The 23561-nt window shown below is 38.1% G+C and overlaps 1 protein-coding gene across 8 annotated transcripts in view; it reads left to right on the top strand.

Annotated features, from left to right (window-relative positions):
• Nucleotides 1–23108, top strand: part of LOC126481630 (zinc finger protein 345-like) — a 142908-nt gene extending 119800 nt beyond the window's left edge. For 4 of the 8 annotated variants that reach the window (XM_050105523.1, XM_050105520.1, XM_050105524.1 and 1 more), the window contains one exon: nt 20095–23108. In XM_050105523.1, coding sequence (XP_049961480.1) covers nt 20095–22522 — 2428 coding nt within the window. In that variant the 3' untranslated portion in view covers nt 22523–23108. The remainder of the gene's footprint in view (nt 1–20094) is intronic. The other 4 variants (XM_050105522.1, XM_050105521.1, XM_050105527.1 and 1 more) reach the window with 1 other exon arrangement.
• Nucleotides 23109–23561: the final 453 nt, after the last annotated feature.

The following is a 23561-nucleotide window of genomic DNA, read 5'->3' as shown; positions in this document are numbered from 1 at the left end:
TTGCCTCACGTGTTCCAATATTTCTACAGAGTCCAAACTGATCTTCCCCAAGGGCAGCTTCTACTAGTTTTTCCATTCGTCTGTAAAGAATTCGCGGCAGTATTTTGCAGTCGCGACTTATTAAACTGATAGTTCGGTAATTTTCACATCTTTCAACACCTGCTTTCTTTGGGATTGGAATTATTATATTCTTCTTGAAGTCTGAGGGTATTTCGCCTGTCTCATACACCTTGCTCACCATATGGTAGAGTTTCATCAGGACTGGCTTTCCCAAGGCCGTCAGTAGTTCTAATGGAATGTTGTCTACTCCCGAGCCCTTGTTTCAACTTAGGTCTTTCAGTGCTCTGTTGAACTCTTCACGCAGTATCGTATCTCCCATTTCATCTTCATCTACATCCTCTTCCATTTCCATAATATTGTCCTCATTTACATCACCCTTGCATAGACTCTCTATATACTCCTTCCATCTTTCTGCTTTCCCTTCTTTGCTTAGAACTGTATTTCCATCTGAGCTCTTGATATTCATACAAGTGGTTTTCCTTTCTCCAAAGGTCTCTTTAATTTTCCTGTAGGCAGAATCTATCTTACCCCTAGTGAGATAAACCTCTACATCCTTACATTTATCCTCTAGCCATCCCTGCTTAGCCATTTTGCACTTCCTGTCGATGTCATTTTTGAGACGTTGGTATTCCTTTTTGCCTGCTTCATTTACTGCATTTTTATATTTTCTCCTTTCATCAGTTAAATTCAATATTTCTTCTGTTACCCAAGGATTCCTACTATCTCTCGTCTTTTTACCTACTTGATCCTCTGCTGCCTTCACTACTTCATCCCTCAAAGCTACCCATTCTTCTTCTACTGTATTTCTTTCCCCCATTCCTGTCAATTGTTCCCTTATGCTCTCCCTGAAACTCTGTACAACCTCTCGCTTAGTCAGTTTATCCAGGTCCCATCTCCTTAAATTCCCACCTTTTTGCAATTTCTTCAGTTTTAATCTACAGTTCATAACCAATAGATTGTGGTTACAGTCCACAACTGCCCCTGGAAATGTCTTACAATTTAAAACCTGGTTCCTAAATCTCTGTCTTACCATTATATAATCTATCTGAAATCTATCAGTGTCTCCAGGCTTCTTCCGTGTATACAACCTTCTTTTATGATTCTTGAACCAAGTGTAGCTATGATTAAGTTGTGCTCTGTGCAAAATTCCACCAGGTGGCTTCCTCTTTCATTTCTTACCCCCAATCCATATTCACCTACTACGTTTCGTTCTCTTCCTTTTCCTACTACTGAATTCCAGTCACCCATGACTATTAAATTTTCATCTTCCTTCACTATCTGAATAATTTCTTTTATTTCACCATACATTTCTTCAATTTCTTCGTCATCTGCAGAGCTAGTTGGCATATAAACTTGTACTACTGTAGAAGGCGTGGGCTTAGTGTCTATCTTGGCCACAATAATGCATTCACTATGCTGTTTGTAGTAGCTTACCTGCACTCCTATTTTTTTATTCATTATTAAACCTACTCCTGCATTACCCTTTTTGATTTTGTATTTATAACCCTGTATTCACCTGATCAGAAGTCTTATTCCTCCTGCCACCGAACCACACTAATTCCCACTATATCTAACTTTAACCTATCCATTTCCCTTTTTAAATTTTCTAACCTACCTGCCCGATTAAGGGATCTGACATTCCACACTCTGATTCTTAGAACGCCAGTTTTCTTTCTCCTGATAATAATGTCCTCTTGAGTAGTCCCCGCCCGGAGAGCCGAATGGGGGACTATTTTACGTTCGGAATATTTTACCCAAGAGGACGCCATCATCATTAACCATACAGTAAAGCTCCATGCCCTCAGGAAAAGTTAAGGCTGTAGTTTCCCCTTGCTTTCAACCGTTCGCAGTTCCAGCACAGCAAGGCCGTTTTGGTTAGTGTTAGAAGGCCAGATCAGTCAATCATCCAGACTGTTGCCCCTGCAACTACTGAATAGGTTGCTGCCCCTCTTCAGGAACCATGCATTTGTCTGGCCTCTCAACAGATAACCCTCCGTTGTGGTTGCACCTACGGTACTGCTATCTGTATCGCTGAGGCACGCAAGCCTACCCCACCAACGGCAAGGTCCATGGTTCATGGGGTGGTGGGGGGTGGGGGGGGGGGGGACGACGAACATCAATAAAAGCAAAATGAGGATAATGGAATGTAGCCCATCTAAATTGGGTGATGCTGAGGGAATTAGATTAGGAAATCAGACGCTTAAAGTAGTATAGGAGTTTTGCTATTTGAGGAGCAAAATAATTGATGATGGTCGAAGTAGAGAGGATATCAAATGTAGACTGGCAATGGCAAGGAAAGCATTTCTGAAGAAGAGAAATTTGTTAACATCGAGTATAGATTTAAGTGTCAGGAAGTCATTTCTGAAAGTATTTGTATGGAGTGTAGCCATGTATGCAAGTGCAACATAGACAATAAATAGTTCAGACAAGAAGAGAATAGAAGCTTTCAAAATGTGGTGCTGCAGTAGAATGCTGAAGAGCAGATGGTTAGATCACATATCTAATGAGGGAACATAGTTAATGAAGATATTCTGAATAGAATTGGGGAGAAGAGAAATTTGTGACACAACTTGACAAGAAGAAGGGATCGGTTGGTAGGACATATTCTGAAGCATCAAGGGATCACCAATTTAGTATTGGAGGGCAGCCCGGAGGGTAAAAACCATAGAGAGAGAGACCAAGAGAGGAATACACTAAACAGATTCAGAAGGATGTAAGTTGCAGTAGGTACTGGGAGATGATGAAGCTTGCACAGGATAGAGCAGCGTGGAGAGCTGCATCAAACCAGTCTCTGGACTGAAGACCACAACAATAACAACAACTAATATTTCAGCTTGCATGTCATTAAATCTATAGGGATGAGGATGCAGTGCCTTTAAATTAATGCAGTTTTGCTTCTGACAGTGGCTTCTCATTAAAAATGACATGTTGAAATCTGTTTGATATGAAGTCTTCAATCTTGACACATTCCATTTGCAGTCTAGAACCATGTCAAAGGCTTTACAGAAGTCAAAAAATATGACATCCACTTGCATCATACTGTTTACTACCTTTCAGTCTCATGAATGAAAAGAGTGAATTATGTTGCGCATAGCCATTGTTTCTGTTTTTATTTTTAGAACAAGATCCGAGTAATCAGTTTGCTCTTGAAAAAAACTATGTTTACTTCAGCTGCACCTGAGAGCCACTTTGGTTCAGATGATCTTCTTACTTTGCACTGATAACAATGATTTTATCTAGTTAACACATAATTATTGCATTAACTGCTGATACATGGCAGATGTACTAACTGTTGTGTTTGAAGGCCGCAAAAGACATGTTTAGCACATTAATTCACTGTGACTCTGCAACTAGTAGCACTTGCAGGTATGTGCCTGCAATATCAGTTTAAAAAAAGAGCTTCCCACTCGCCAGTTTTTAAAGTAGCTCATCACAGTACAGAATGCAATATGCATCTTCTTCTTCTTCTTCTTCTTGCGTTACGGCCTCTGGAGGACCACAGGTAGCCCCTCCGTGGACTGCATTTTCCTCTTCTTCTCCCAGAACCTCTTCATTCTGTCTCTTCTTCTCTCCCGCTCTTCTTCCAAGATCTTCAGTGTCCTTTTCTCCTGTCGGCTCCACTGGTGACACTCTAATCTTTTCCTGTATTCTTCTCTGTCATTGATCTCTGGCATATTGGTCAATGTATATTTGTTCCTCCAATTTTCCTTTCCTTCGAACTTGATCCTGAATTTCAACCAGTCCTTCCAAAGTTAAACAACCCACTTGGTTCCTGTGCTTCCCCTTGTCCTCCCTGTTGTGTCCCACACTCTCTTCGTCATTCTGTCCATACTCATGCTAATTACATGCCCAGCAAACCTTGCCCTTTTGAGTCTGTTTTCCCTGGATATTGTTCTCATGTTCCGGTACAGTTCTTCCCTTGGTCTTCGCATCCAGCTGACTCCACCTCTTTTGGGACGTAGTATTTTTCTCTTTTCTTTCTCTAGTTGTTCTGCCACATTTCTTCCTAGTGTCATCGTCTCAGCAGCGTATAATGCTGCATTCCTCACCGTTGCCTTGTAGTGGTTTATCTTTGTCTCTGTGGATATATTCTTTTTATTGTATATCTCTCTTGTCATACAGGAGGCTGACCTCATCTTCTTTATCCTCTCTGTTATTCCCTCCTTGCTCTTGTTCCTTCCTGTTATAAATTCTCCCAGGTATTTAAATTTGTCCACCATTTGCACAGTGCCTTCCGGTGTTTCCCAGTCTGCATTGGTATTTAATCTCTTTGTCTTGTTATAGGCGATCCTCAGTCCCACCTTCCTGGCTACCTTACTTAAGTTATCGAGTTGTGTCTTTGCATCTTCTTCCATCTCACTTACTATTGCTATGTCGTCTGCAAGGGCTAGGCAGTCTCCTTGAGCCCTGTTGTCCTTTTTGTCCCCCACATGGATCTTTGGTATTCCTGTTTCCTCGTTTAACGCTCTCCACTGCCTGATCACTTTGTCCAGTACTATACTGAACAACAATGGTGACAATCCATTTCCTTGTTTAACACCAATCTTGATCTCAAATTCTTCTGACAGAGCTCCTCTGAATCTCACCCTTGCTTTTGTGTCTGTCAGAATTTCTTTTATGAGTTCTTGTGTAGTTGCATCAAGTCCTGTGTTCTTCAGGATCCTAGCAAGAGTCTGTCTGTCAGTGGAGTCATATGCCTTCATGAAGTCCATGAAGGTTACTATTTTCTTTTTTGTCTTTTAAGGCCCTATGTTCTATCAGTTGCTTCAGGATAAATAACTGTTCTATACATCCTCTTTCCTTCCTGCTTGCCAGTCACCATCTGTACTTTCTACCTGTTCTACTCTCTAGAGCAATAGTTTTAACAGCACCTTGTATCCGACCTCTAGTAGCAATATTCTTCTGTCGTTGTTTGCATCTCTCTTGTCCCCCTTTTTATGTATTGGTACTGCAGTTGCATACTTCCATCCTTCTGGTAATTTCTTTGTTCTCCAGATCTGGTGGATTATGTTGGTTATGTTGTCTATTGTTTTCTTGACTCCCCACTTTCTCATCTCGGCTGCTATACCATCTTCTCCAGTTGCCTTATTATTCTTTAGGTCGCTTATGGCATGTGTGACTTCATCCCTGGTTGGATGGCATGGCTCTCTCTCTTCCTTGTCAGTCCCCAGTTCTAGCTCGTCTTCAGTTGGTTCACAGTTCAGCAGGTTGTGAAAGTACTCTGCAGAAATCCTACAGTTCTCCTTCACACTAACAGCCAGTTCCCCTTTCTTATCTCTTATAAACAGTTCTCTACTCTTGTATCCAATCAGATGCTCTTTTAATTTCCCAAAAAAGTGTATGCTGTTGTTTTTCCTGAAGTTGGTCTCAATCTCGTCCAGTTCCTGCTTCATCTTCTGTCTTCTGGTCCATCTTATTGTTCGGGTTGCTTCCTTTCTTGCTCCTAAGAAAACTTACCATTTTTTCGGGTCCTTCTTGCTGCTCCAGTCTTTCCAAGCTTTCCTGTGAGTCTCTACCATTTCCTCACATTCCTTGTTCCACCACCAGTGCTTCCACTTCTTTTCTTCCTTTCCCCATAATTCAGCCTGTTTTGCCATATTTTGCTTCTTGTCATCCCATTCATTGAATTATTCAATTCCTTCCTCATATCTGGATCTATTCTGTCTTAATTTATCTTTGTCTACCTTTATGTTTTCGGTTCTTCTATTCATCTGTGGCAGTCTGTCCCTGTTTGGAATCCAAAGGCATTTAACTTCTGTAAGATAATGATCCGATTCTGTTCTTGTGTTCTTCCTGACTTTTGTGTTTATGATATCTTTAGTGTTTGTCCAGCTGATTGCTATGTAGTCAATTTGGAATTCCCCAAGGTGTGTGCATGGGTTTCCCCATGTCTTTTTTCTTTCTCAGTTTGGCCCTGAAGTGTGTTGTCATCAATCTCATTTTGTGTTCCCGACACAGTTCAGTTACTCTTTCTCCATTTATGTTTGTCCACTGGTGTGCAGGGTACTCGCCCACTACTCCTTTATGTTGCTTCTCTCTTCTAATCTGTGCATTATAATCTCCTACGAGTATCTTTACATGTCTGTATGGAATGTTTTTCAGTGTATGATCTAGCTCCTCCCAGAAACTGTCTGCAACTTTCTTGTCTTTCCTGTTCTTGTCATTTCTAGGTGCATGTCCATTTACTACTGTATAATTTTTGTTCCCTGCTTGAAATGTCAGTGTTGATATCCTTTCTGACCTGCTCTTCATTTCAGTTACGCCATCCTCATATCTCTTGTCTACTACAAACCCTGTACCAAAGCATCTAGGTGCATGTCTTTCCTTTCCCACTCTAACACCTGGTTTCCCTTTCAGTATTATGAAGCCTTCTGACTCCACTGTATCTTCGTCAGTGTATCTTGTTTCTTGCATCGCTAATATTCCAATGCTTCTCTTTCATCTCATCTGTTACCTGTTTAAGTTTACCAATCTTAATCATTATCTGTACATTTATGGTTCCAATTCTGAAAGTCTTTTTAGTTTTAATCTTCTTTACATCATCATAGCTACATAAGGAACTGTAGGTTTGCGTATACCGTATTTACTCGATTCTAAGCCGCACTTTTTTTCCGCTTTTTGTAATCCAAAAAACCGCCTGTGGCTTAGAATCGAGTGCAAAGTAAGCGGAAGTTCTGAAAAATGTTGGTAGGTGCCGCCACAACCAACTTCTGCCATCGAATATATGTAGCGCTACAACAGGCATGTTTTGCAGGCGCAAAGATAAATACTGGCGCCAAAACCTCTTCGTCAGTAAATAAATTTTAAAAAAAGGTGGAAAACGAGCTTTTTTCTCCGCCCCGAGTTTTGACCACTGCACTTTCATACATTATCCAACGAAGTAAATAGAAATTTCGTATTGTTCATCTTCTAGCAGCAGTTTAATGTACTACGAAAATCCGACTGGCAAGACTGTTTGGGATGTTTGTCAATATGGGAAACTCTACGTCCTGAATTTTTTCCTACCTGTGAGAAGAGATGGTTGCTACTAGGAACTTTTGTGAATTGTGAATCACATGCAGTATTCTCTTCACCATAAGAATAATACGAATATAAACATTTTGCCATGTATTCTTTCGTGTTTTCTGCTGTCTCATTTAAATCCTGTCTGCCTAATAAACTACAAAACTAGAGCGAGACAACAGCAAACGCGGAAGAATGCACATATCATGTCATGTTTATATTCGTATTATTCTTATGCCTAGTAGTGATACAATCAGAAATGAAGAACGGCAATTGACTAGATTTTTAAATCTAAGATGACTCTAATTTCTGTGCAGAATATAATGTACTAAAGAGGCGTCTGCAAAGATTTTCAAACGGAGAAAAATGTTTGCTAAACTCTCGTTCAGAACATCTTCCATCATATGCAGTCTATTATTTGGTTCTTGTTGATCATTATCAAAGGAAGCAGCAGTGTAAGTAACCGCGCACAAGAGCAAGCCATGCCAGCGAGCGGCGACAGGCCGTAAACACTCATTATCAGAATGCGACAAACAATGCATGACACAGTACAGTAATGCATTTTCAGCTTAGAGTGACGTAAGCACATAACGGCACTTATCAGATCAAAGAAAAATAAGCAATCAATTCAAACCAGACGAAGCACGTGAAAAAGGAAGCGTACTCGTATAAATACGGACAGAGCGCCTGACGCATAGCAATGGCTACCTGGTTAAGCTTAACTGCTAAGCTTACGGCTCGAACCAAACTACTGTAGCTGTATCGTCATTCATTCGACCTAAATTGTGTCTCATATTATAATGGACCAACTTTGTTTCGATTTGGAGGTGCGGCCTAAAACTTTTATCTCCCCTTGAATTTCGAGTCTCAAATTTCAGGTGCGGCTTAGAATCGGGAAAATTTTTTTCCTTGATTTCGAGTCTCATTTTTCAGGTGCGGCTTAGATTCGAGTAAATACGGTATGTGTCAGTAAGTATGGCCCATTCACTGGCTTTGGTGGCCCCCATGCTATTTAGCTAATCAAGTTCTTTCTTGCAGTTTTCTCTGATCACTAACATTATGAATCATGTTAAAAGAAATTTGTAGTAGAAATAGATTGGGTGGTGATAGCTTTAAACTTTGAGCAGAACCAAACTCCAGTCAAATAATGTGCCATAATCCTGACATATGCTTTTGACTGTGTGTCAGCTATGAGTTAACTCTTGATTAGAATCTTTTGGTTGCTGAATGAATCTGTAGCTTATAATCGAATATGCCTCTGTTTATTGCTTAAGTTTGTATCATTGTGAAATGTGATTTCCATTCCAAAATGTGTAAATGGATAAATATTTTACATCCTGGGTTTGAGAGCCTGGAAATATTTGATTGTCACTGTACCCCTATTCACATGTAAGGAGTCAGGAGTTTGAACTTGAACTTGGGTTTTGCTTTGACACACACATATTTCACCACCATGTTTGTTACAAGTAACTTGCCAAAACAGACTCAATGTTTCATTTGTTTTTGCAGGTGTATTTAGATAGAAATTTATGATATATCTTAAGGATTATTCATATAATTATAATTCCTCTTTTTTATCTCCTTAAATATAGGAAGGTGGAGTACACAATTACAAATTAATTCATCTGTATACAATTCTTCATACTTACAACAGACAAATTTGCTTAATTGTCAGAGATCTTGTATCAAGTTTCAGTAAAATTAGTGATACAGTTTAACCTGTTTTATACGTAATTCTGTTCTGTGTAATTCTTACTTACATTTAAAGTTTTGTTGGTCCCAGCAAAATATAATTTAAAAAGTGCTAATTAAACTTTATATATATGTAATGCTTTTTTGTGTAATTCACTGTTACACATAAAAAATTCCAATGAAGTAAATTGAATTTTGCATAATTACATGAGCATTGTTGTTTGAAAAGAAGCCCTGTTATATTTCACTTAACTTTGTTGACATTTGCAAGGACAGCAAGTGGACAGTGCCACAAAGACAAGGAACAAAGACACAATTAGCCAGAGTGGGTGGAATGGGAACAAAGACACTCCTTTCACTGTTGTTTTCAATATGAGAATTTCTTTTGTGGTAACAATTGAGAAGTTAAAAGCTGGCAGTTGACATTTATTGTTGAACAGTGGTTCTATCATTCATGGAGAGCAGAAAATGGCAAAGTTACACACTAGATCAGAAAGTAAAATCCATACAAGATGTGGATGCTGATCCACACAAAACAAAATCTGAAATTGCTTCAGACTTAAGAATTGCATATATCTCTCAGTGTACAGTTATCAGCAAGAGAAACAGTATTTTGAACAAGTTTTTAAAATTAGGTGCAAAATCAACAAAATGCAACCATCAGTGAAAAGGGAGATATAGTATGTAGATTAGGAAAAGGCACATTTTACATGGTTCCAGTAAAAATAGGCTGTAGATCTACCAATCAGTAACGACATGCCGAAAGCAAAGGTAATAGATTTAGCTAGCAGTGTGAGCAATGTTGCTGATTTCAAGGCTTCATCAGGATGATTACATGGATTTAAAGATCAACACAGAATCACAGGGAGAACAGTTTCCAGTGAATTGAAAGCTGTGGATGGTGTCACAGTGCAACACTGGATTGATGAGATTCTGCCAGATATCTTAAGAGATTATCAATCTCAGAACATCTACAACTTTGATTAGACCAGTCAGGTCTATAGTTTTTTTCCCAGTAAAATATTATCAAGGGAATAAAAGTAAAATTAGCATGACAGTCCTTGTTGCCACAAATGCAGATGAATCTGACAAACTTCCCTCAATTGTGATAGGAATATATAAGGAACCAAGATGTTTCAAAGGTGTAAAAGACAAAACCTACAGAATATGAATCCAATCAAAATTATTGGATGAGTATGATTTTAATAGAACAGTGATTAAAAAACTGGACATTATAATGAAAAAGAAAAAAAGAGTATCCTGCTTCTTATCAATCGACGTGCAGCACATCCACCTCAAGTAGTTGTGGAAAATGTTCGAGTGGAATTTTTTCCTCCAAATTGCACTAGTGTTCTACAGCTGCTTAATTTGGCAGCATTGCAAATTTCAAAGTGCATTATAGAAAAAAAATTGATTCAACATCTGATAGCACTGACTGATGCAGGAAATGAAAATCTCTCCATTAACTTATTACAAGCGATTGAATTTATTTCAGCTGCCTGGCAGCTGGTAGCATCCTCCACAATGAACAAATGTTTCTGTTAAGCTGGTGCCTTACTTGAAGAGACTGCCACTGATGATGATGATGGTGATGACCTATCTCTACTGGAGGGTGCAGATTTTGACGATTTTGTACTTTTGGATGATATTCTTGCTATGTGTGTGGAACTACAGGATAGAGATTATTGGTGCTGATGACCAAGAAAGTGGACCAGTTGCAAGTGACTGTGATGGGGACAGAGACGGCAAATTGAATCTTGAAGTACCTAAATTGAGTGAAGTGTTAAGTGCAGTCGATGTGTGCAAGCATGACATCAGTGTGAAAAGTTGTAGTGAAAAAGCTCTGAATTCATTAATAAGTTTGCAAAATGAAGTGTATATATGTAGTGCGTGAAAAGTGAAACAAGCCAAATTATCTGATTTCTTTAATGCAGACTCAGATTCAGAATAATGTATTTTCTCTTTAATACACTGTATCTTTGTAGTTTGTACAGTGCAAAGTGCCAAATTACAATGCAGTATCTAAATTCTCTAAAGCAAGACCAAATAATTTTTTTTTAATGTTGTACTTCATCTTCGTCATTCGTGAAGTTTACATTTGTAGACCCATTGCATGGTTCCCCTACCCCCACCCCCAGTGAAAAATATGATGTGCATTACTATATCTCTATCTGATTTCTAACTAATTCTGAGTTACAAGTAATCTTTTCTCTTTCCTTTGCTGTACATATAAATTTGGTTCTTCGTGTTGCTTTCTGTGCTGGTAGAAACATCTTAGAAGCGAGAATGGGGACCTCAATATTGAAACTGAAAAATAATCTTAACTATTATAGGGGAACAATGTGGCTATGGTCAAGGTAGAAAAAGATGGGTTAAGGAAAAGCAAATCTGTTGGTATGTTTATAGCATTTGTAGACTTAGAGAAAGCTTTTGACAATGTTGACTGGAATATCCTCTTTGAAGTTTGAAAGTAACAGGAGTAAAATATAGTGAGTGGAAGGCTATTTACAACTTGTACGGAAACTAGATAGCTGTTACAAGAGTCAAGGGGCATGAAAGGAAAGCTGTGATAGAGAAGAGACTGAGACAGGATTCTAGCCTATCCCTGATGATGTTATTCAATCTGTACACTGAGCAAGCAGTAAAGAAAACCAAAGAAAAATTAGGAGTAGGAATTAAAGTTCAAGGAGAAGAAATTAAAACTATGAGGTTTGCCCATGATATTGTAATTCTGTCAGAGGTAGCAAAGGACTTGCAAGAGCAGTTGAACAGAGTGAACAGTCTCTTGAAGACAACAAAAGTAAAGCAAGGATAATGGATTGTAGTTGAATTAAATCATGTGATGCTTAGGGAATTAGATTAGGAAATGATACACTTAAAGTAGAAAAAGAGTTTTGCTTTTGGGCAGCAAAATAACTGATGATGGCTGAAGTGGAGAGGATATAAAATGTAGACTGGTAATGGCAAGAAAAGCTTTTCTGAAAAAAAAGAAATTTTTTACATTGAATACAGATTTAAGTGTTAGGAAGTCTTTTCTGAAAGTGTTTGTCTGGAGTGTAGACATGTATGGAAGTGAAACATGGACAATAACCAATTTAGACAAGACGAGAATGGAAGCTTTTGAAATATGGTGCTACAGAAGGATGTTGAACATTAAATGGGTAGATCACATAACGAAGGAGGAGGTACTCAGTAGCATTGGGGAGAAAAGAAATTTGTGGCACAATCTGACGAGAAGAAAGGATTGATAGAGATGTCACATTCTGAGACATCAATGAATCACAAATTTCATATTGGAGGGTACTGTGGGAGGTGAAAACTGTAGAGGGAGACCAAGAGCTGAATACAGTAAGCAGGTTCAGAAAGATGTCAATTACAATAGTTATCTGGAGATGAAGAGGCTTGCTCTGGATAGAGTAGCATGGAGAGCTGCATCAAACCACCCTTCAGACTGAAGACCACAACAAACAACAATCTATAATGGATGTGGAACACCAGCAGTGACAAATAAAAGTTTTCAGAAATGGCTCAACTGAGTCCTATGTTCCACATTGTTTTGCTGCTTTTACATTAAGAGATCAGCATGTTCAAAAATAACGGTTTCCAGAAGTAACTGCAACCAGTCACCTTTTGTGACAGTTCAGTTTTTATTATACCGTGGTATGACAAAAATAAAAAAAAAAAAATTATACAGTACTGTGGTATATAATGGGATCCAAATTTCAGACAGGTTGTGGAGCCATTGATTTCAACACTAACATTTTCTGTTGTTTTTATCAGTTGTTTCAACAGCTGCTGGTGTGCTAATAACTGCTGCTTTTGCAGCTCCTAATTGCTATCACTTTGCATTCCATACAAGATTCTGATATTCTTGTCTGCCATTTTGTAAGTTTATAAGAGTTGTTTATTAGTAGTGTGCAACTAGTATTGTAAGATATAAATAATGGTGGTAGTGCAGTGAAACGAATCTGTCAATGCAAAATCCATTTCAGTCCTGTGGTAAGGCAGATGGTTGTTAAAGGCACTAATAAATGTGCTTCTAAAAGTGCTTACAGTTGTAGTAAATTTGGACTGGGGCCATTGTAACACTACATAGGATTTGCAGGAAGCACACCATAGAATAGAATACAGTTTGTGTTGCATGTTTTATGGGCAGGTCACCATCAGGGGCTTTGCCACATGGCATGTACAGTGCAGCAATGCCATCTTCTGCTGGACAATCTCCATTGTTTCAGTATCCGTGTCATCATTGATAATCACTGTCATAACAAAAAGTCCTCACCCATAATATTCATGAGTAATTCTCTCTTTATGAGAAGCCTACCAGTCACTGCTTGTAAGTACAGTAATAATGAAAAAAATATTAGAAAATTGTTCTAGTATATTACTAGTGTAATACACAGATACGTAGATGTAGCTAACTGATTTGTGATTCTACCCAATAGCACTCTGCACCATAAGGCCTTGAGTTGGTGCTGTATATCTTGTGCGAATGCACTCACTGTGATGCCACTCCCTGTCTGCAGTGAACCCAAATGTGGCCATCATTTTCTAACAAATTCAAATAAACAGAACCTGGATTTGTCCAAAAACACCATCTGATGCCATTCCTGTCCCCAGTGACATTGTTCTGTACACTATTGCCATCTAGCATGCTTTTTCACATTCATCGGAGGTAGGAGGAAAAGTGGACAATGTGCTCATACACTATGCCATAATAAACGGTGACAGACTGTCACCCCTGATAGTGTACAATGTATTACACTGTTCCACTGTTGTGCCAGAGCCAAGGAGGATGCAGATCTCTCCTGCAATGCCATTTGGATGAGGTGTTGATCTTCTCAGGGAGTGGTCTGGGTGGTGCTACCTGACTCATCTCATCATGTTCTACAGTCTTCTGTGAACGATTCTGCACACACCCGTTACACTGCCGAAACACTTTGTCTCACATGAGCAGCAATTTCCTGGGTTGATGCATCACATTTTTTCATGCCATTAATGCCAATAACTCACTGATTTGACGGTATGGTTCACGCATATGTCTGTGAAGCACCCTGCACGTCTGCTAAGCCCCCTGCATGCCTGCTCAAGTCACACTGATCCATTACCTTTGGTTTATAGCAAAAATGAGAGCCTTAGGCAGATTTTATCGGTAGGTTGTGTTGACCTTGAAGCCATAGGCCGACATTATTCAAATGGTAATCATTTCTGCAGAGCACGTGTGTGTATGTATGTGTGTGTGTGTGTGTGTGTGTGTGTGTGTGTGTACACAATGCGCAGTTGCGCAGATCTCCTTCTCCTCCCTCTCTCTATCATTTGAAAATCTGAAATAAATTGGTGAATAATTTTTTGAGATTTTTGGAAACAACGTTTCCACAGCATCTCCTCTTTATACATTAGTATGCATAACATCCTGTTCATACATCATTTATTATGGCAATTAAAAAAAAAAAAAAAATCGTAGAGAGAACAATTTTTCTCCCTTATATAGGATGAGGTTCAGGATGAGTATTTTAGAACAGAAATCAAACCGTATGATACTATAGCTTAAGGTGCCACGTAGGTCACAGTAAAGCTGTTTACACTTATGGGTCTTCAACTGGGAGATATCATACTCAATAACTGGCTGAGATCAATTTACCTCCGATCCATTAAAATGGTGTCTGCATAATAAATGGTGATGGAGCTGTGTGTATATAGTGCCTTATTGACACACTGTAGATTTTAGGTTCGATGCCAGTCATATGATATTGTCATCGGAGTCAAAATGTGTTGGTGATCTAAATTAAGGAAGAAGGCCACTGAATTTAAACACTATATTACAGAACATTAATGACATGAATTCCAATTAAGTTTATTGACAATCATATACCGTGGCGTCAAGGTGTCCTTCATATAACATTTGTGGCATGAGAACAATTTATGTTACCAATGTTGTTATGAAAACAGTTAGTCTGAAAATTATGAATCATAACATGATATACAGGGTGGTCCATTGATCATAACCGGGCCAAATATCTCACGAAATAAGCGTCAAATGAAAAAACTACAAAGAACGAAACTTGTCTAGCTTGAAGGGGGAAACCAGATGGCGCTATGGTTGGCCTGCCAGATGGCGCTGCCATAGGTCAAACGGATATCAACTGCATTTTTTTAAATAGGAACCCCAATTTTTTATTACATATTCATGTAATACGTAAAGAAATATGAATGTTTTAGTTGGACCACTTTTTCGCTTTGTGATAGATGGCGCTGTAATAGTCACAAACATATGGCTCACAGTTTTAGACAAACAGTTGGTAACAGGTAGTTTTTTAAAATTAAAAGACAGAATGTAGGTACATTTTAACATTTTATTTCGGTTGTTCTAATGTGATACATGTACCTTTGTGAACTTATAATTTCGGAGAACGCATGCTATTACAGTGTGATTACCTGTAAATACCACATTAATGCAATAAATGCTCAAAATGATGTCCGTCAACCTTAATGCATTTGGCAATATATGTAACGGTATTTCTCTCAACAGTGGGTAGTTTGCCTTCTGTAATTTGCACATGCATTAACAATGCGCTGACGCATGTTGTCAGGCATTGTCAGTGGATCACGATAGCAAACATCCTTCAACTTTTCCCACAGAAAGAAATCCAGGGCGTTAGATCCCATGAACGTGCGGGCCATGGTATGGTGCTTTGACGACCAATCCACCTGTCATGAAATATACTATTCAATACCGCTTCAACCGCACATGAGCTATGTGCTGGATATCCATCATGTTGGAAGTACTTCACCATTCTGTCATGCAGTGAAACATCTTGTAATAACATCGGTAGAACATTACGTAGGAAATCAGCATGTATTGCACCATTTAGATTGCCATTGATAAAATGGGGGCCAGTAATCCTTCCTCCCATAATGCCGCACCATACATTAACCCGCCAAGGTTGCTGATGTTCCACTTGTCGCAGCCATCATGGATTTTTCGTTGTCCAGTAGTGCATATTATGCTGGTTTATGTTACCACTGTTGGTGAATGATGCTTTGTCGCTAAATAGAACACGTGCAAAAAATTTGTCATCGTCCTGTAATTTCTCTTGTGCCCAGTGGCAGAACTGTGCATGACATTCAAAGTCGTCGCCGTGCAATTCCTGGTGCGTAGAAATATGGTACGGGCGCAATCGATGTTGATGTAGCATTCTCAACACTGACATCATTTTTGAGATTCCCGATTCTAGCGCAATTTGTCTACTACTGATGTGCAGATTAGCCGCGACAGCAGCTAAAACACCTACTTGGGCATCATCATTTGTTGCAGGTCGTGGTTGACATTTCACATGTGGCTGAACACTTCCTGTTTCCTTGGATGATGTCATCCAGGATACCAAGCAGCATACATAGCACACACCTGTTGGGCATTTTGATCACAATAGCCATACATCAACACGATATTGACCTTTTCCACAATTGTTAAATGGTCCATTTTAACATGGGTAACGTATCACGAAGCAAATACCGTCCGGACTGGCGGAATGTTACGTGATACCACGTACGTATACGTTTGTGACTATTACAGCACCATCTACCACAAAGTGAGAAAAGTGGGCCAACTACAACATTCATATTTCTTTATGTACTACACGAATAAGGAACAAAAAATGGGGGTTCCTATTTTAAAAAATGCAGTTTATATCCGTTTGACTTATGGCAGTGCCATCTAACGGACCAACCTTAGCACCATCTGGTTCCCCCCTTCAAGGTAGATGAGTTTCGTCCTTTGTAGTTTTTTCATTTGATGCTTATTTCGTGAGATATTTGGCCCGGTCACTATCAATGGACCACCCTGTATAAATTTTTTGTGTGTGCTTGCTGCATATTAAATGTAAATTAATTACATTTTATCTGTTTAATGTTTATTTTGTAACCAACATAATGAAGGAAATTATCAGCTGTTATCAAAAGTAAAAGAAAAGCAAGAGTAAAGAAAGAGAGAAGAATAACAAAATTCATTTTATAGTAAAATTGAATTCATGCTGCTGAGTATATTAGCTTGTGATGTTACACACTACACTATCCCATTGTTATAGAGACTGTCACTGTTTTAATGCTTGGTAAGTAAATTCATGTCGCCAACATCTCTTGAATGAAGAATCACCAGTATGATTGGTTTTAAGGTGAAATACTGTGCACTTTAAACCACATCAGCATTCAGTCCGTTCTCCAACCCCATTGCTGACTCCAAAGCCTCTCCTAGTTAGAATTTTGTTGTTAGCTTTGAAGCTCAGTTCTAAATGACTTAACCAAGAATTTCTCACCAAGTTGGTGTCTCTTTCTTTTGTTCATAATATTGCAGAAATTGCTGCCAAATTATGCATTCATCCATGTAATGGCGTAGTGGTATTTATTGTATTCATTTTGCTGCTTTTTCTTTGGAGTAAATAATTCAGTTCCACTGATCCCAACATCGTATCCCTCCTGTCATAATTTGCACACTATTGACTTGCTCAACTGTAATGTTTTGCTAGTGTGTTCTCTCTCCTTTTCCACCTGTATTGTCATTCTCCTTCTCCTTGCCAATAAATTCAATTTTGTAACGGCAAGCTTGCACTTTAACTGGAGCATGGCGGTATTTAGCCACATAATCAAAGTTAGTTCCCATGGCTGCCGGGTCTGTGGTTTGCTTTGTTGAGTAGTATGAGATTTTTTAAAAACATGTAAAGTATGCTAACACATCACGTCTTTTCATTTTATCTATCTGTGACACGAATGAAGATGATAATATTACCCCAAGCTGTCCTTCGATCCTGTTGGTTGACGCTGCCATTAAGTTTCCGCTTTCAAAGAATATGTTCCTGTCTCATGTATATCTGTTTACAAGAGAGAAACGTGAATACTATGAACATGCAAAAAACAATGTTAATCTATTTCAGCATTGTTTTTTAATTGAGTGTATCCTCTGATAAAGACATGTAAAATGTTGAAATGTTGTTAATGATTTCCAGAACAGTCACAGTGTGAAGAGCATTGGAAGAGTTGCTAGCAGAGGGAAAATGACCAGTACAGAATTTGTGTGAAATAATATATTCCAGGTAGTGATTAATTATTTGCTGTGTATGAAATGCTCATAATATTGTGTAAAGTGCTTTTATGCAGAAGCAATCTGGTGAAGAGTGGTGATTAAGCCACCACATGCTTCATGACATTACCTAGTTTAGGTTATGCTTCTTGCTTGCAGTAAATATGGGTTTCTGTCTTTTGTCTCACCATTTTCAGGCTGTTAAGATATCTATACAGTATGCATTCTCTTTATGATCTTTAAAACCATAGGTCTTTGCATTTTCTTATCCTTCAATTTCAAGTGGGCTTTCAAAGCCCATGACACATTATTGTATAATCATTAAGGTTTGTAGCTGTTGCAAATATATTTGACATGTTTTTCAAGTCGTCAAATACCAGTAATGGTCGTATAACACAATTACAAATTCCCTATCTTATCGTGATTTGCACTGCCCACATCTGACATTCATACTTCACTAAAACCAGGTATGCAGAGCTTGTTGCAACATAACTACAACATGTTACAGCCTAACTAATATAAGAAGTAAGCCCTTCTGGTCATAAAAATATTTGAGAACTCTCTTTTTTTGTGCTGCTTAGAAATGGCGACGATAGTTGTAAGATTTTCAGGAAATAGAATTATTTCCTTTTTTCTTTCTTAGAAAATAATAGTTCCTTCTTGAAAATGTAATACAAAGAAATGTGCAGAAACTCAGAGATAAAGGTACAGGAAGGGGTACATCATTTGGCAAATTCTGTAGAGAAGATAATCTGCTGATATACATATGACTTAGTTCCCAAGAATGGCAATAAAACATTACAGGATAGTAAAGAAATGGCTGCATTGAAAGGAATAGAGATTCCAATGATGTAAGGAAGAGGTGCTGCAGAAATGCTTTCTACTAGATCTCGCGTCATGTTGATTTCAACATTTGCCCAACTACTAACAAGAATTATGAGGCAAATAAAGCAACAGTGTCCATATTAAACATTTCACTTCTCAGTTACTACGCAACATGTACACATGTTGACTTTGTTTTCAAGAAAGCAGTTTACAAATGAATTTTTCTGTCACTACCTTGAACAGTAATATTAGGCATTTTATGGCAGCATGATATTTTTTACCTCCTGCTGAAGAGCACACTGCATTAAACAAGAGAGATAGTAGGTTTCCAGGTAATGTGTCAGCTTTCATTATAGATGGACCAAATAAATTGCAGAGCTATATGATATCCCCAGTACAGGAAACTTTCTGCCTTTAGTGAAATACCACTTAATGTAATTATACTACAGTATTACATGGTTTGCAAGTATTTTGTCTTGTTTGCAGGCCTTATGGTTGGAATCAATCCTGCCAGATTTTAGTTTGTGTGATAACTGTATACGAATGAATCAACAAGATTGGTGCCATGATTAAAAAATGCTATTCACTTTAATGCAGTGATTACTTGGTGTTTAGATTTTAAACAAGAAATTACTAAAACTGAGTCAGTTCACAGTTGTCAGATGGTAAATATTGATGAGATAACCTTAAGATTTCCCTCTGTATCCATCCTATCTTCCTGACCTCTCCCAAAACTTTTTAAAAATGTGTTTCATGTTTTGATTTTTAGTTATGTGAGGTGTTTATATTTACTTATCACTGTGGTTTGCTTATTTCATGGATAAATTTATCAATACTAATCTTTGAGCAGTGGCTCCCAGCGCAAGGTTAATTAAGGAGAGTGAATCTCAGCTGTTACCTTTGTGTGTGTGTGTGTGTGTGTGTGTGTGTGTGTGTGTGTGTGTGTGTGTGCGTGTGCGTGTGTGCGCGCACGCGCGCGCGCGCCTGCTGTGATGCATAATAAATCTCCCTTTAGCCAAAGATGTGAGTGGTTTGCTCTCCTCTTTTCAATTTCTGCCTCTGCTATTGTTGTACAGATTTTTACTTTTGCTGTTTCCTTTCTTCTTTAGTTAAGAGGTAAAAGACCTAGAAATGTATCACCTTACAATCCTCAAACAGCTACATATTTCACAATTGCTACCTTTAATCTTTTGTATCTCACTAAAAATATGTGATAGCTTGTAATTTACACATTAACACTTATTTTTTGTACTGAAAGTAATTGGTGACATATAGAAGGAAGCCACCAGTTGCCAAAAAGCTGTTTGATACACAGATGGTAACAATCTCACAAATATAGTTATCAACTTTCAAGCTACTGTTGTAAGTGGTGGTTACCTTCTGCACGTTGTACACCTATCAGTTTAAAAACCAGGTGATTCCAGTAAACAATTTTGTTTTAGGTCACATTCAAGAACACAGAAGTGTGGACTAAAGAATAAGCATATGATGGCAGACAGTACAGAGAGAAATTCTTCATGTTCATCAGTAACTAAGAATCTGGACGACAAGAGAACAGATGAAAATGAATTTAATTTATATGCTGCAAGTGCATCTCATGTGAGTGTTAAAGTCAATGGTGATCTCATAGATGACTCAAACAAAAATTGTGCACCGCAAGCAGTGAATGATGTACTGGTAAAAATAGAAGCTTCTGAACACAAAAGTCAGTTGGAGAAAAATAATACACAGGAAGCCAATCCTCAAGTTGAGTTGGATACTGATTTTGTAAAAGATTTAGATGCAACAGAAATTTCTTATTGCTGTCCTCTTTGTTGTCAAGGAAGTGTCAGTGCTCAGAATATTGTCAAAGACCTTGAAACCTGTACTCCTATGGAAAGTTCAACTTATTCTGATATGGAAGATGAAGACGACGATGATGATGAAGAAGAAGATGATGTTGATTATATAGATGTACATATAATAGATGACATAAGTGATGAATCAAATCTTGTATATCCTTCACTTGATAACTTTGCTTTATCTAAAATTGATGATGATAGTAACACAACAGATGAAAATTATTCTGATTGGTGGAATATGGAAAATGCTTTAGAGAATGCTGATATTATTGTGGATACGTTAAACCCACAAGCAGGTGAAGTGTATCATAGCTTCGAATCTCATGGCAACAACCAAGAAACTCTTATAAAAAACTTTGATAATGTAAAGGATGTAGACACAGAGGTTAACTACACTTGTATAATCTGCAATAATACATTTCCAAGTGTTGATCTTTGCTTGAACCATGCAAAGGAGCACAGTGAGACTGACAAGCATCCATGTAGCTTGTGCAGTACATCTTTTAAAACTGAAGCTGACCTTGTCAACCATTTTAAGGATCACCAGATAGAGGAAGTTAAACTGAAATCAAGAGGTAAGCGTTTGGTCTGCCCTACATGCAATAGGAGATTTAATGGGGAAAAAACATACCTCCAACATTCATGTATTACTCCTGAAACAAAACAGTTTCATTGCAAGCAATGTACAAAGTCGTATAATTCAGAGGAAAGGCTAGCATTTCATATGAAATTCCATGAGGGTGCCAGAGCTAACTTTTGTGAAAAATGTGCAAGGGAATTTGACAATGAATGTGCTTTATACTATCACACTCGTATGGTTCATAATGGTGAGAGACCATTTGCATGTCCAGTTTGTCATAAAAGATTGTACTCCAACTCAAGATTAGCAGCACACATGAGAGTTCACACTGGTGAAAGACCTTTTGCATGTGAATTTTGTGGGCGCAAATTTTATGACAGGGAAACTCTAAAAGGCCACTATGTGACACACATGTCTGTAAAGCCGTATCAGTGTGACTACTGTGGTATGTGTTGTGGACGCTTAAGTATATTAAAACAGCACATTCAGGCACATCATTCTGACTGTAGCACATCCAAACGTTTACCCTCTCTTATACATTATCATTGTAAGACTTGTAACAAAACTTTCACTAGTTCGTCTGATGTCCTGAATCATCGTTCATCTCACTGGGGTACAAAATCTAATTCTGAAAGTGCACAGGAGCATGCTTGTGAATACTGTGGAAAGTCTTTTTCAGTACTTCGTGCATTAGGAAGGCATCGAAAAAGAGAACATCCAGATGAAAAACCTTATGTATGCAGTGTCTGCAAGGAAGCATCTCATACACTTTATGAAGCTCGAGTTCATAGAAAAATACATACAGATAGTGAATTGAAACTGAAAACCAAAGAAACTTCAGATAATTCTGTTATGTTTGTATGTGAAGCCTGTGGCAATATTTTTGTTGACAAACGAACTTTTACAAAACACCTCAGGGAACACAAGCCCCATGCATCTTATAATTGCAAAGTTTGTGGAAAGCAATTTGCAGATAATCAGAGACTCACAGTTCACATGAGACTTCACACAGGAGAAAAACCTTATGCATGTACTGTGTGCAACAAGAGGTTTACACAGACATCTGCCCTATACACACACGCTCTGCTCCACACAGGTGAGAAACCACATCAGTGTGACTTATGTGGTAAAGCTTTTCGTATAAAGGCAGATCGTGATAATCACCGTCGTACCCACACGGGAGAAAAACCATACAAATGTGAATTCTGCAACAAACAGTTTCGGACTGGACAAGTGTACTATCAGCATCGCATGATTCACACAGGAGAACGTCGATTTCCTTGTGATATCTGCGGAAAAGCCTTTAAACGTTCCCATACCCTCGTTGTTCATAAAAGGATACACACTGGTGAAAAACCTAATATATGTGATATATGTGGAAAAGGTTTCCGACAGCGTAGTGACATGAGAAAACATAGATCAATACATACTCCAGCTGAACCGTCATGATGATTGTTAATGTCTTTCATGTTAGATGTGAAATTCTTATGCAGAATAGTTTTTGATTTTCTGAATCACTGAACTTGTTGCAGCATTCACAAATACCTGAAAAGTGAACTCCCACAACTCTCATCGTGCTCTAAGTGTTTGTGTGAAGTGTAAAAACTTTAGACAGTATTTTGTGATAAGCTACAACTGTTGGATTTAGTATTTATGTTTGTCTGTATCATAGTAAATGTTGATTTAGAAGCTATCATTCCTGAGCCTTGCTTCTATGTATGACAGCACTGACATTTTATAATATCTAAATTATTGAAACCATATTTGCAGTATGTTTACAAAGCGGTTTATGCATATTTTCATAGTACTGCACCCTACTCTGTTATCCAAGTGAGGTTTTTTACTACTTACTATTGTACTGCATAAATAATTGCAACAAGATTTTGTGATTTTTAAAATATAAATATCACATCTGTAATTACAGCTTGGAACCATTAAAGAAATGGTGTGGTCAGTTTTTATGGAAAATAACAACACTCCTTTCTTTTGAAATGTTTGAGTAGCTGAGAATACTGATGGAAATACAAAATGAATAAAACAATAAATTATAATGGAGTAATCAAGAAAAAATTGAATTCCAGATAATTGTTTGATAAGATTATTAAATCCTAACAATTTTCAGGTTGTAAAGACAAGTGGTACAATCATGAAGAGGTTGGGTGTACAAAACACACACACACACACACACACACACACACACACACACACACACAGGGGGGGGGGGGGGGGGGGGGGGGAGAGAGAGAGAGAGAGAGAGAGAGAGAGAGAGAGAGATAATGGTGGTGGAGCTGAAGGTGCACTTGTAAGGAAAATATAAAGAATACTTTTCAGGATAACATGAGGGTTGGTAATAGTGGCTTTCTAACAGTAATAAATAAATAAATCCATAAAAGTGATGATTCATTTCATAGTTTTTGTATGCTTTCATGTAACCCACAGCTGAACAAGAAACTAGGTGCTGTTCTGTTATCACATATGCAGCAGGAAT

This window comes from Schistocerca serialis, chromosome 5, assembly GCF_023864345.2.
Source record: "Schistocerca serialis cubense isolate TAMUIC-IGC-003099 chromosome 5, iqSchSeri2.2, whole genome shotgun sequence".
Classification (NCBI taxonomy): domain Eukaryota; kingdom Metazoa; phylum Arthropoda; class Insecta; order Orthoptera; family Acrididae; genus Schistocerca; species Schistocerca serialis.
This window is presented reverse-complemented; position numbering and strand designations above follow the sequence as displayed.